The 12,158-nt window shown below is 43.8% G+C and overlaps 1 protein-coding gene across 1 annotated transcript in view; it reads left to right on the top strand.

Annotated features, from left to right (window-relative positions):
• Positions 1-12,158, top strand: part of TNS2 (tensin 2) — a 345,025-nt gene that overhangs the window by 179,154 nt on the left and 153,713 nt on the right. Inside the window, exons 12-14 of the mRNA XM_078689072.1 lie at positions 808-920; positions 3,025-3,085; positions 5,363-5,453. Coding sequence (XP_078545198.1) covers positions 808-920; positions 3,025-3,085; positions 5,363-5,453 — 265 coding nt within the window. The remainder of the gene's footprint in view (positions 1-807; positions 921-3,024; positions 3,086-5,362; positions 5,454-12,158) is intronic.

The following is a 12,158-nucleotide window of genomic DNA, read 5'->3' as shown; positions in this document are numbered from 1 at the left end:
ATAGGTTTCACACCAGTTATAGTTAGCTGGAAATTTTACTCGCATAAAACCATTGAAATTCCCACGTTATAGTTAGTTGGACTCACTATAACTTGCGCGTGCAATGCACTGCGGATGACGTCACATATTACATCACTCATGACATGGTCAGTGACAATGTTTTTGAAGTTAATATTCTTGTACTTATATTACAAGTATGTACAGTCGATATCTTGTTCCTTGATATTGTTTCAGTGGTATTTTTGTTTCAATATATTTTCGAGGTCGATATTCTATCATGCAACCACTCTCACATACCTGTACTTTCACCAAGCTCTTTTTAGTTTCTAGTCTCTTACCCTTTCTAATCTGACTCAACATCGGCCACCGTGTTTACACTTCCATCTGCTAGTGTCTGCCACATCTGTCCTGCGTAACATTCTAGTTCTCTTGTCACTTTTCTCTTGCCTGCCAGTAATTCCTCTGTCTCCACTCTCAAATCTTTCTACTACCTGTACTCTCTTGCCTCCCTTTAATAACTCTCTTGTCTTTACTCTCTTCTCTTTACTCTCCTCTCTGCCAGGATTCTCGCTTGCTAAACTTCGTCTGCCACTCCCACACTCCTCTATCTTTACTCTTATCTGCATGCACGTTTTACTTCTCTCTATTCAATTAATCAATCATTTATAAAGCACGGCAAATCACCCATGAGAGTCACAAGGCGCTGTACTAAGTCTCCAGCTTGCATTTTCTCTTCTGTATTCACACTCTCACTACCTTGTATGCTGGAATCAATAGTTCACCTATCTACATTCTCACCCCTTCCAGGTACATTACCTACTTCAGTGGGCTCCTTTCGGGCACCATGAAGATGAACAGTCAGACCCTCTTCCTGCACCATGTTCTGATTCCCAACATCCCAGACTTTGAGGCCTTTGGAGGTAAGTGATGGCATCACAGAGGGCCCTGGGACCCGAGGGTGGAAAGAAGGCACCGATCCCTTACTTCTTCCTTTCCACACTGAGATTGTTCTATCACACTGAGGAGATGGGTGTGGTAATTCGGAACTGGCTTACCTTCTCCTAGTCAGCAGATGGTCAAGACATCTCAGCTTCTATTGTGACATTACGTAATGGTCCCAGCTCTCATTAACACAGAACTAGGGAGCGAAAGAGACAGGGAACAATAGTGTACTTGTCACAATCTGACTTGAAGGTCCTGATGTATACTTAAAACTTGGGGCCGTATTACGAATCTGGCAGTCCACGGACAGCCAGACTCGTGGGCCATAGCGGTGTTGGGCCAGCCACTGCCGCACTGGTGGTCTGATTGCTGTATTATAAATTTGATGGTCAGACCACATTCCCTGGTGGTGGTGCGAAGTGCGGCAGTCAGGGTGCTGCTGTGGCACCGCCATGCATATTTTGAGTTTCTCATCCGCCAGCCTTACATGGTGGTCAGCACCGCCATGTAGAAGCTGGCAGTGGGGAAACAAAGGGGGCCCTACAGGTCCCACCTTGCCCCATACAGTTAGATGCATACAGAATGGCAAATATGTTGTGCCCCCCTGTGTGCAAGCAGCCCCCCCCTCACAATTCCAGCACGGCATGGACTTTATAGTCCATAGCCATGCCTGTATTTGGGTAGCATGGACTATGCCTAAATAGGGACTGGATTTCTATGCCTATATAAGGGCAATGTGAAATGTACCTATAATAAGGGCATGAATCGGAAAATTCATATGGAATCTAAATCGATACAAAACACCCCTGGCCCTTCCGAGATGGTATGAGCAATGCATAGGCCTTGTATTGCTGAAAATGTTTTTTTTCATGTACAGAGTCCCAGCCCCTTTTGAGCTGGTGTGAGCTTACACTGTGCTTGTACGCTGAAATCGGTTTGCTTTCCTCAGCAGAATACTGTTGCATTATATGGGGTGTGAGCCCTGCCTGGGATGGTAATGTTGAACATACTTTCCTTTCCCCTATGGAGTCCCAGCCCATCTGAGCAAGTGTGAGTCATGCCTTGGCATTGTAATGCTGAACATTCTTTACTGTAGCCTATGGGATTCAGGCCTGTTTTGGCCTGGTGTGAACCACACATTCTGGTTATGATGCTGAACGTATTTCCTTTCCAGTCCTGGTTCCGGGAGATTCACAGCTTGTTTGAGGCCTTGTAATTCTTAACGTGCTTTTGCTTTGTCTTACTGAATCTCAGCTCCTTCTGAGCTGGTGAGAGCTTGCACTTGGCTTGTAAGCTGAAACTGGTTTACTTTCCTCTGCAGAAAACTGATTCATTATGTCAGGGTATTTTTGTCTCTACCCTGGGGTAATTGTGGGCATTCTTTATTTAACTTTTGTGATATCATGCCTCTTTGGGGCTGGTGATGAATTATACACTCAGATGGTAAGGCTGAACGTGTTTCCTTTCCTGTGTAGAGGCCAGGCCATTCAAGGTGTGTATGAGGCATGTGATTGTAATTCTGAACTTGCCCACCACTTCTTTCTGACATGGTGTGGGTTTGAGCTTGGAATATAATTAAGACTCCCAATGTTCTGCTCCAACTGATTTTTACAGATAAATACAGACAGAAAACAGTGTGTTTCCATACTGCATTTATTGGAAAAATACTGAAAATAGAGCCCCTTTTCACACAACTTTAGTTTTACTATATTTGGCTGATACATATATCAAAATTGGACCGGCATCAAAGTAAGAGTGCACATGTCAATACATGTGCACTCTTACTTTGATGCCGGTCCAATTTTGATATAATTATATAAATGCGGACATATATACGAGAGACTGCTTCATCTATCCACAACACACCAAATAAATATGGATAAATACAGATAAAATAGCCCAAAAATAAATATTGATAAATACAGACGGAAACGTTAAAAAAATAAATACCGAAAACCAGGTGCCCTAAACATAATGCTGAACATTCAGAGCTTCTCCGTGCAGTATCCTGGGTTTGTTTGAGTGGGCGTGAGGCATTTACGGTCCATGTAATTTTTAACTTGCTTTACTTTGTTCCCACAGGGTTTCGGCCCTTTCTGAAGATCTACCAGTCCATGCAGCTGGTCTACACGTCTGGAATCTAGTGAGTGACCCGACGGACTGTCATATCCACGGTTTCCTGTTTACTTTATCTCAAATCCATACAGCCGCGGTCCATACAGGTAAGAGCGGTGGGGCCGGGTGAGGGGGATTTCGACGGACGATGAGCAGGGATAATTAAATAAATAATTATTTTGCCCTGGTCATCGTCCGTCGAAATGCCCCCTCACCCGATCCCACCACCCCACCGCTCTTTACCTGTACGGGCCGCGGCTGAATCCCTAACTTAAAAACTATTCAAAATATGTCAGACAGATTATGTTTGGGCCTTCTATGAGGGGCCCACGTTTCTGAACATCGGCAGCATCTTCATTGGCTCCCTGTTTTGAAACAGGTGCGGTTTAAAACTCCTTGTCTACCACAAGGCCATTTATAGCCGCAGCCCTTTCTCCATCCACAGACCTACGTTCCCATCCAAATCCCAATGATCTGGCATCTCTAGTCTTCTGGTGGTGCACAAAATGTGTAAAATGCGACTGGGTGGCAGTTGTTTTGCCCACCATGCAGCCACCCTGGAGAGCTCTGCCATGCAAACTACATACTCTACTAGTCATCCGGCCTTCAGGACAGCTCTGCAAACCGGGCTGTTTTGATGATATTTGATATTACTAACATCAGGTCACTCCCTGTTGACTATTTAGCCCCAGGACACTCTTTTGGGTAATCTTGCACTTTATAAAGCCTATAATAAAGTAATAATAATAATTAAATAATTGTATCTCACACTGATTGAACAGCAGACCTGTCCCTCCCTTGCAATCTTGCCTTATTTTCCAAGAAGTTGCACACTTGTCCTGAGATGTCCTTCTTGACAGCTGCCTAGATGCAATGATTGTTTGTTGATGCAGCCTTGCACTTGTGACAGTCATGTGCTTTGAACAGTCATAGATTTGCTCTGAGCATGAGCTGACGAGCAGTGTGTTCTTGTTGAGCAGCATGCACCAGTGATTCTGGACTTCGCAAAAACAGTCTATGGCAAATTATGTGAGTTAGTTTTAAGCTTGCTATGGTTTCCAGTTACACTTGTACTTTGGTGAAGACAGTGTTTTTTCGTATTTGTACTCTGGTACAAACATTTCTTAACTGATGAGTGTATACAAGTATGACCCATCCGCTGTTTCGTGGGCATAAGCTGGTGAGCAGTCATTGGTAAGAACTGGGCATTAGTGAGACTGGTGACGAGTTGTGGTGAAGGGCTTTCTTTGCAGTACCATTCTGGCCGTTGAGAAGCTTTCTGTGATAAGGACTGTCGGTTAGTGAGATGCATTCTCTGGTGAACAGTAGTAGTTGTGACAAGCTTTCTCTGGTAAGAAGCATTCTATAGTGAACACGGGTGTCGAGGAGATTTCTCCGTTGGACAGTGGAACTGTCTCTGGTGACAAGTGCTGAGAAGGAGCTTCCTGGTGTGCAGTGATAGTGAGAAGCTTTCTCTGGCACAGAAAGATGGCGAGCAGCATTCTCTAGTGAAAAGTGGTGGTGCGAAGCATTCTTCTGGCGAATATTAGGGTTGACGAGCTCGGGCTATTGAGAAGCATTCTCTAGTGGGAAAAATGCAAGTCTGACACGCATTTTCTTATTTGAAAATATGAGGTACTGAGAGGCATATTCTGGTCATGGAGCGGTGACATGCAATCATACATAACAATCATAGAGTCGGAGGAAGGATACACTAGTGAGCGATATTAAGTGGCAGTAATTGTGCATCTGTGAGACACATTCTCTGGTGTGAAGTATGCACCAATGGCAGGTGAGCAATGATCACAAACATGTGATGGTAAGACATACTCACCGCTCGCGAGATCACCGTGGACAAGCCTGCGCTTGCGAGAAGGAAACACTAGCGAGAAGTTTTCATAGGGCTGAGGTGAGTGTCTGTATGTGTTAGGCAGCCATGCACACTGCTCTCAAGGATGCCCTGATGGGTATGAACTATTGCATTTGGGGTCCAGCATCGTTCCAGCATGGATGAATCGAAGCCACATTTTCAGGATGACCACTGACTACATAAATGAGTTCTATTTGACTTCACTGTATGTACATATATCTGACGTGAATTTATAGAAAATCAGGTGTGGATCATGACCTCATGGGCCTACGTTGGACATCCCTGAACTAGTGACAACTATTGAGAAACAAGTTCTGATGTGAGGTTTTTGCTGTTCCTTTAGTGACAGACTTGTGTGGAGGAGACTAGTACCTTGGTTCAGTTGTATAAAACGTACATGACTCTTTCACAGTCTTTTCCTTTCTTTTGCTACAGCGTCTCTTTCGGGGACCAAGGGGCTGGATCCGTGAAGCCAAGACTCGGTGTTACTTTGGAGCCTGCCCTGCTGCTGAAGGGGGACATTCTGGTGAGGGACAGCCGTGTGGTGTGTGATGCTTGAATGAAAGAGGTAGTGGTGGGCCAGCTCTAGGCAGATGTGCCAAGGGTAAGGGGGTGGCTAAACAATATATGGCCTAGAGGGAGGGGAATTCGGCCTTCATCAACTGGGCACTCAAGAGGAGGTGATAACTATAGCTAAGGGCATGCTAATTTACCTTCATAAATGTGTTTTTTTTATGTTGTGTGTAGGCGTATCCTCAGGAGTTGTGTGTGTGTGTGAATAAGAATATCTCCTTGTGAGTGAGAATATCTTCAAGAGTTGTGTGTCTTTAAATAGGAGTATCTTCTGAGCATTGAGTACTTGCAGGTGAGAGTTGTGTTTTTGTGGGTGCTAGCTGTGCATGTGTGTCTGAGAACCTTCATGGGGTGTGTGTCTGTAATGAGAACCTCTGAGAGTGTTGTGAGATTTACTTGCCGTCTTCTCAGTGTATGACAGTAGTGACTAGTTGTTCATGAGTAATTTTCTTCCAGACATGCATCTTTAAGAGTATTTTTAAGAGTTGTGTACTTGTTAACAACAGCATCCACAAATTGTGTGTTTGTGGCTGCGAGTATCCTCACTAGCTGTGCACACGTGGGCCTGAGAATCTTCAAGAGCAGTCTCTATGTAGCTGTGGGTATCTTCAAGAGTAGTCTCTATGTAGCTGTGAGTATCTTCAAGAGCAGTCTCTATGTAGCTGTGGGTATCTTCAAGAGCAGTCTCTATGTAGCTGTGGGTATCTTCAAGAGCTGTCTCTGTGAGTCTAAGTATCTTCAAGAGCTGTCTCTGTGAGTCTACGTATCTTCAAGAGCTGTCTCTGTGAGTCTAAGTATCTTCAAAAGCAGTCTCTATGTAGCTGTGGGTATCTTCAAGAGCTGTCTCTATGTAGCTGTGAGTATCTTCAAGAGCTGTCTCTGTGAGTCTAAGTATCTTCAAGAGCGAGTCTAAGTATCTTCAAGAGCTGTCTCTGTGTAGCTGAGAGTATCTTCAAGAGCTGTCTGTGTAGCTGTGAGTATCTTCAAGAGCTGTCTCTATGTAGCTGAGAGTATCTTCAAGAGCCGTCTCTGTGTAGCAGGGAGTATCTTCAAGAGCTGTCTCTGTGTAGCTGTATCTTCAAGAGCTGTCTGTGTAGCTGTGAGTTTCTTCAAGAGCTGTCTCTATGTAGCTGAGAGTATCTTCAAGAGCCGTCTCTGTGTAGCAGGGAGTATCTTCAAGAGCTGTCTCTGTGTAGCTGTATCTTCAAGAGCTGTCTCTGTGTAGCTGAGAGTATCTTCAAGAGCTGTCTGTGTAGCTGTGAGTTTCTTCAAGAGCTGTCTCTGTGTAGCTGAGAGTATCTTCAAGAGCTGTCTGTGTAGCTGTGAGTTTCTTCAAGAGCTGTCTCTGTGTAGCTGTGAGTATCTTCAAGAGCTATCTCTGTGAGTCTACGTATCTTCAAGAGCTGTCTCTGTGAGTCTAAGTATCTTCAAGAGCTGTCTCTGTGTAGCTGTGAGTATCTTCAAGAGCTGTCTCTGTGAGTCTAAGTATCTTCAAGAGCAGTCTCTATGTAGCTGTGGGTATCTTCAAGAGCTGTCTCTGTGAATCTAAGTATCTTCGAGAGCAGTCTCTTTGTAGCTGTGAGTATCTTCAAGAGCTATCTCTGTGAGTCTACGTATCTTCAAGAGCTGTCTCTGTGAGTCTAAGTATCTTCAAGAGCTGTCTCTGTGTAGCTGTGAGTATCTTCAAGAGCTGTCTCTGTGAGTCTAAGTATCTTCAAGAGCAGTCTCTATGTAGCTGTGGGTATCTTCAAGAGCTGTCTCTGTGAATCTAAGTATCTTCGAGAGCAGTCTCTTTGTAGCTGTGAGTATCTTCAAGAGCTATCTCTGTGAGTCTACGTATCTTCAAGAGCTGTCTCTGTGAGTCTAAGTATCTTCAAGAGCTGTCTCTGTGTAGCAGGGAGTATCTTCAAGAGCTGTCTCTGTGAGTCTAAGTATCTTCAAGAGCTGTCTCTGTGAGTCTAAGTATCTTCAAGAGCAGTCTCTATGTAGCTGTGGGTATCTTCAAGAGCTGTCTCTGTGAGTCTAAGTATCTTCAAGAGCTGTCTCTATGTAGCTGTGGGCATCTTCAAGAGCTGTCTCTGTGAATCTAAGTATCTTCGAGAGCAGTCTCTTTGTAGCTGTGGGTATCTTCAAGAGCTGTCTCTTTGTAGCTGTGAGTATCTTCAAGAGCTATCTCTGTGAGTCTACGTATCTTCAAGAGCTGTCTCTGTGAGTCTAAGTATCTTCAAGAGCTGTCTCTGTGTAGCTGTGAGTATCTTCAAGAGCTGTCTCTGTGAGTCTAAGTATCTTCAAGAGCAGTCTCTATGTAGCTGTGGGTATCTTCAAGAGCTGTCTCTGTGAATCTAAGTATCTTCGAGAGCAGTCTCTTTGTAGCTGTGAGTATCTTCAAGAGCTATCTCTGTGAGTCTACGTATCTTCAAGAGCTGTCTCTGTGAGTCTAAGTATCTTCAAGAGCTGTCTCTGTGTAGCAGGGAGTATCTTCAAGAGCTGTCTCTGTGAGTCTAAGTATCTTCAAGAGCTGTCTCTGTGAGTCTAAGTATCTTCAAGAGCAGTCTCTATGTAGCTGTGGGTATCTTCAAGAGCTGTCTCTGTGAGTCTAAGTATCTTCAAGAGCTGTCTCTATGTAGCTGTGGGCATCTTCAAGAGCTGTCTCTGTGAATCTAAGTATCTTCGAGAGCAGTCTCTTTGTAGCTGTGGGTATCTTCAAGAGCTGTCTCTGTGTAGCTGAGAGCATATTCAAGAGCTATCTCTGTGAGTCTACGTATCTTCAAGAGCTATCTCTGTGAGTCTACGTATCTTCAAGAGCTGTCTCTGTGAGTCTTAAGTATCTTCAAGAGCAGTCTCTATGTAGCTGTGGGTATCTTCAAGAGCTGTCTCTGTGAGTCTAAGTATCTTCAAGAGCAGTCTCTATGTAGCTGTGGGTATCTTCAAGAGCTGTCTTTGTGTAGCTGTGAGTATCTTCAAGAGCTGTCTCTGTGTAGCTGTGAGTATCTTCAAGAGCTGTCTCTGTGAGTCTAAGTATCTTCAAGAGCAGTCTCTATGTAGCTGTGGGTATCTTCAAGAGCTGTCTCTGTGAGTCTAAGTATCTTCAAGAGCAGTCTCTATGTAGCTGTGGGTATCTTCAAGAGCTGTCTCTGTGAGTCTAAGTATCTTCAAGAGCAGTCTCTATGTAGCTGTGGGTATCTTCAAGAGCTGTCTCTGTGAATCTAAGTATCTTCAAGAGCAGTCTCTTTGTAGCTGTGAGTATCTTCAAGAGCTATCTCTGTGAGTCTACGTATCTTCAAGAGCTGTCTCTGTGAGTCTAAGTATCTTCAAGAGCAGTCTCTATGTAGCTGTGGGTATCTTCAAGAGCTGTCTCTGTGAGTCTAAGTATCTTCAAGAGCTGTCTCTGTGAGTCTAAGTATCTTCAAGAGCAGTCTCTATGTAGCTGTGGGTATCTTCAAGAGCTGTCTCTGTGAGTCTAAGTATCTTCAAGAGCAGTCTCTATGTAGCTGTGAGTTTCTTCAAGAGCTGTCTCTATGTAGCTGTAAGTATCTTCAAGAGCAGTCTCTATGTAGCTGTGGGTATCTTCAAGAGCTGTCTCTGTGAATCTAAGTATCTTCGAGAGCAGTCTCTTTGTAGCTGTGAGTATCTTCAAGAGCTATCTCTGTGAGTCTACGTATCTTCAAGAGCTGTCTCTGTGAGTCTAAGTATCTTCAAGAGCTGTCTCTGTGTAGCAGGGAGTATCTTCAAGAGCTGTCTCTGTGAGTCTAAGTATCTTCAAGAGCTATCTCTGTGAGTCTACGTATCTTCAAGAGCTGTCTCTGTGAGTCTAAGTATCTTCAAGAGCAGTCTCTATGTAGCTGTGGGTATCTTCAAGAGCTGTCTCTGTGAGTCTAAGTATCTTCAAGAGCTGTCTCTATGTAGCTGTGGGCATCTTCAAGAGCTGTCTCTGTGAATCTAAGTATCTTCGAGAGCAGTCTCTTTGTAGCTGTGGGTATCTTCAAGAGCTGTCTCTGTGTAGCTGAGAGCATATTCAAGAGCTATCTCTGTGAGTCTACGTATCTTCAAGAGCTATCTCTGTGAGTCTACGTATCTTCAAGAGCTGTCTCTGTGAGTCTTAAGTATCTTCAAGAGCAGTCTCTATGTAGCTGTGGGTATCTTCAAGAGCTGTCTCTGTGAGTCTAAGTATCTTCAAGAGCAGTCTCTATGTAGCTGTGGGTATCTTCAAGAGCTGTCTTTGTGTAGCTGTGAGTATCTTCAAGAGCTGTCTCTGTGTAGCTGTGAGTATCTTCAAGAGCTGTCTCTGTGAGTCTAAGTATCTTCAAGAGCAGTCTCTATGTAGCTGTGGGTATCTTCAAGAGCTGTCTCTGTGAGTCTAAGTATCTTCAAGAGCAGTCTCTATGTAGCTGTGGGTATCTTCAAGAGCTGTCTCTGTGAGTCTAAGTATCTTCAAGAGCAGTCTCTATGTAGCTGTGGGTATCTTCAAGAGCTGTCTCTGTGAGTCTAAGTATCTTCAAGAGCAGTCTCTATGTAGCTGTGGGTATCTTCAAGAGCTGGCTCTGTGAATCTAAGTATCTTCAAGAGCAGTCTCTTTGTAGCTGTGAGTATCTTCAAGAGCTATCTCTGTGAGTCTACGTATCTTCAAGAGCTGTCTCTGTGAGTCTAAGTATCTTCAAGAGCAGTCTCTATGTAGCTGTGGGTATCTTCAAGAGCTGTCTCTGTGAGTCTTAAGTATCTTCAAGAGCTGTCTCTGTGAGTCTTAAGTATCTTCAAGAGCAGTCTCTATGTAGCTGTGGGTATCTTCAAGAGCTGTCTCTGTGAGTCTAAGTATCTTCAAGAGCTGTCTCTGTGAGTCTAAGTATCTTCAAGAGCAGTCTCTATGTAGCTGTGGGTATCTTCAAGAGCTGTCTCTGTGAGTCTAAGTATCTTCAAGAGCAGTCTCTATGTAGCTGTGGGTATCTTCAAGAGCTGTCTCTGTGTAGCTGAGAGTATCTTCAAGAGCTGTCTCTGTGAGTCTAAGTATCTTCAAGAGCTGTCTCTGTGAGTCTAAGTATCTTCAACAGCAGTCTCTATGTAGCTGTGGGTATCTTCAAGAGCAGTCTCTATGTAGCTGTGGGTATCTTCAAGAGCAGTCTTGTGTAGCTGTGAGTATCTTCAAGAGCTGTCTCTGAGTAGCTGAGAGTATCTTCAAGTGCTGTCTTTGTGTAGCTGTGAGTATCTTCAAGAGCTGTCTCTGTGTAGCTGTGAGTATCTTCAAGAGCTGTCTCTGTGTAGCTGTGGGAATCTTTAAGAATTGTCTCTGTGAGTCTACGTATCTTCAGGAGCAGTCTCTGTGTAGCTGTGGGTATCTTCAAGAGCAGTCTCTATGTAGCTGTGAGTATCTTCAAGAGCAGTCTTGTGTAGCTGTGAGTATCTTCAAAAGCTGTCTCTGTGTAGCTGTGAGTATCTTCAAGAGCAGTCTTGTAGTCTTGTGTAGCTGTGGGTATCTTCAAGAGCAGTCTCTATGTAGCTGTGAGTATCTTCAAGAGCTGTCTCTGTGTAGCTGTGAGTATCTTCAAGAGCTGTCTCTGTGTAGCTGTGGGAATCTTTAAGAATTGTCTCTGTGAGTCTAAGTATCTTCAGGAGCAGTCTCTGTGTAGCTGTGAGTATCTTCAAGAGCTGTCTCTGTGTAGCTGTGGGAATCTTTAAGAATTGTCTCTGTGAGTCTAAGTATCTTCAAGAGCTGTCTCTGTGTAGCTGTGGGAATCTTTAAGAATTGTCTCTGTGAGTCTAAGTATCTTCAAGAGCTGTCTCTGTGTAGCTGTGAGTATCTTCAAGAGCTGTCTCTGTGTAGCTGTGGGAATCTTTAAGAATTGTCTCTGTGAGTCTAAGTATCTTCAGGAGCAGTCTCTGTGTAGCTGTGGGTATCTTCAAGAACTGTCTTTGTGTAGCAGAGAGTGTCTTCAAGAGCAGACCACTTAATTATTATAGACAGCTATTTGTTAAAACTGTCTTTTGCACTGTTGTTAGTTTGGGTTACGGTGGACAATAATAAATATTGGGTCTACCGTGGTTCAATTTTAATCTCACATTTCACTGCTGCACTGCATCCATCTCCCATACACTCCACTGCTCACATTTGGTAAAAATAGACAGTTATCTTCTCCTTGAAATGAAAACATCCTCGGGCTCCTCCACCATTATGATGGAGTTGTAGCCCTTAGAGTCACTAGGTTGACATTCAGAGGAGGCCCAGATGATGAAGCATGTCACCATGGTGGTGAGTGATGGGAATCCGTAAATTTAATGAATATTTATTTTTGTTCCGGCACTTATATATGGTGGTAGAGTTTTCCAAGACAAGTATTTAATGTCCTCGAGTATTTTTTAGACCCGGGGATATTTCTGGTTTGTTTAGTTTGCTTTTTGGGGCTTGATATCCCAGCAGGTCTTTAAATATTGCCTCTAACCCTACCTAAAGTTTTGTGTTATGTATCTGAGAGTATTTTCAAGAGCTGTCTCTGTGTAGCTGTGAGTATCTTTAAGAGCTGTCTCTGTGTTTCTGTGAGTATCTTCAAGAGCTCTATCTGTGTAGCTGTGAGTATCTTTAAGAACTGTCTCTGTGTACCTGAGGGTATCTCGAAGAGCTGTCTCTGTGTAGCTGTGAGTATCTTTAAGAGCTATCTCTGTGAGTCTG

This window comes from Lissotriton helveticus, chromosome 1_1 (assembly GCF_964261635.1).
Source record: "Lissotriton helveticus chromosome 1_1, aLisHel1.1, whole genome shotgun sequence".
Taxonomy (NCBI): domain Eukaryota; kingdom Metazoa; phylum Chordata; class Amphibia; order Caudata; family Salamandridae; genus Lissotriton; species Lissotriton helveticus.
The sequence above is the reverse complement of the archived record's forward strand: the minus strand, read 5'-3'. Positions and strand labels throughout refer to the sequence as shown.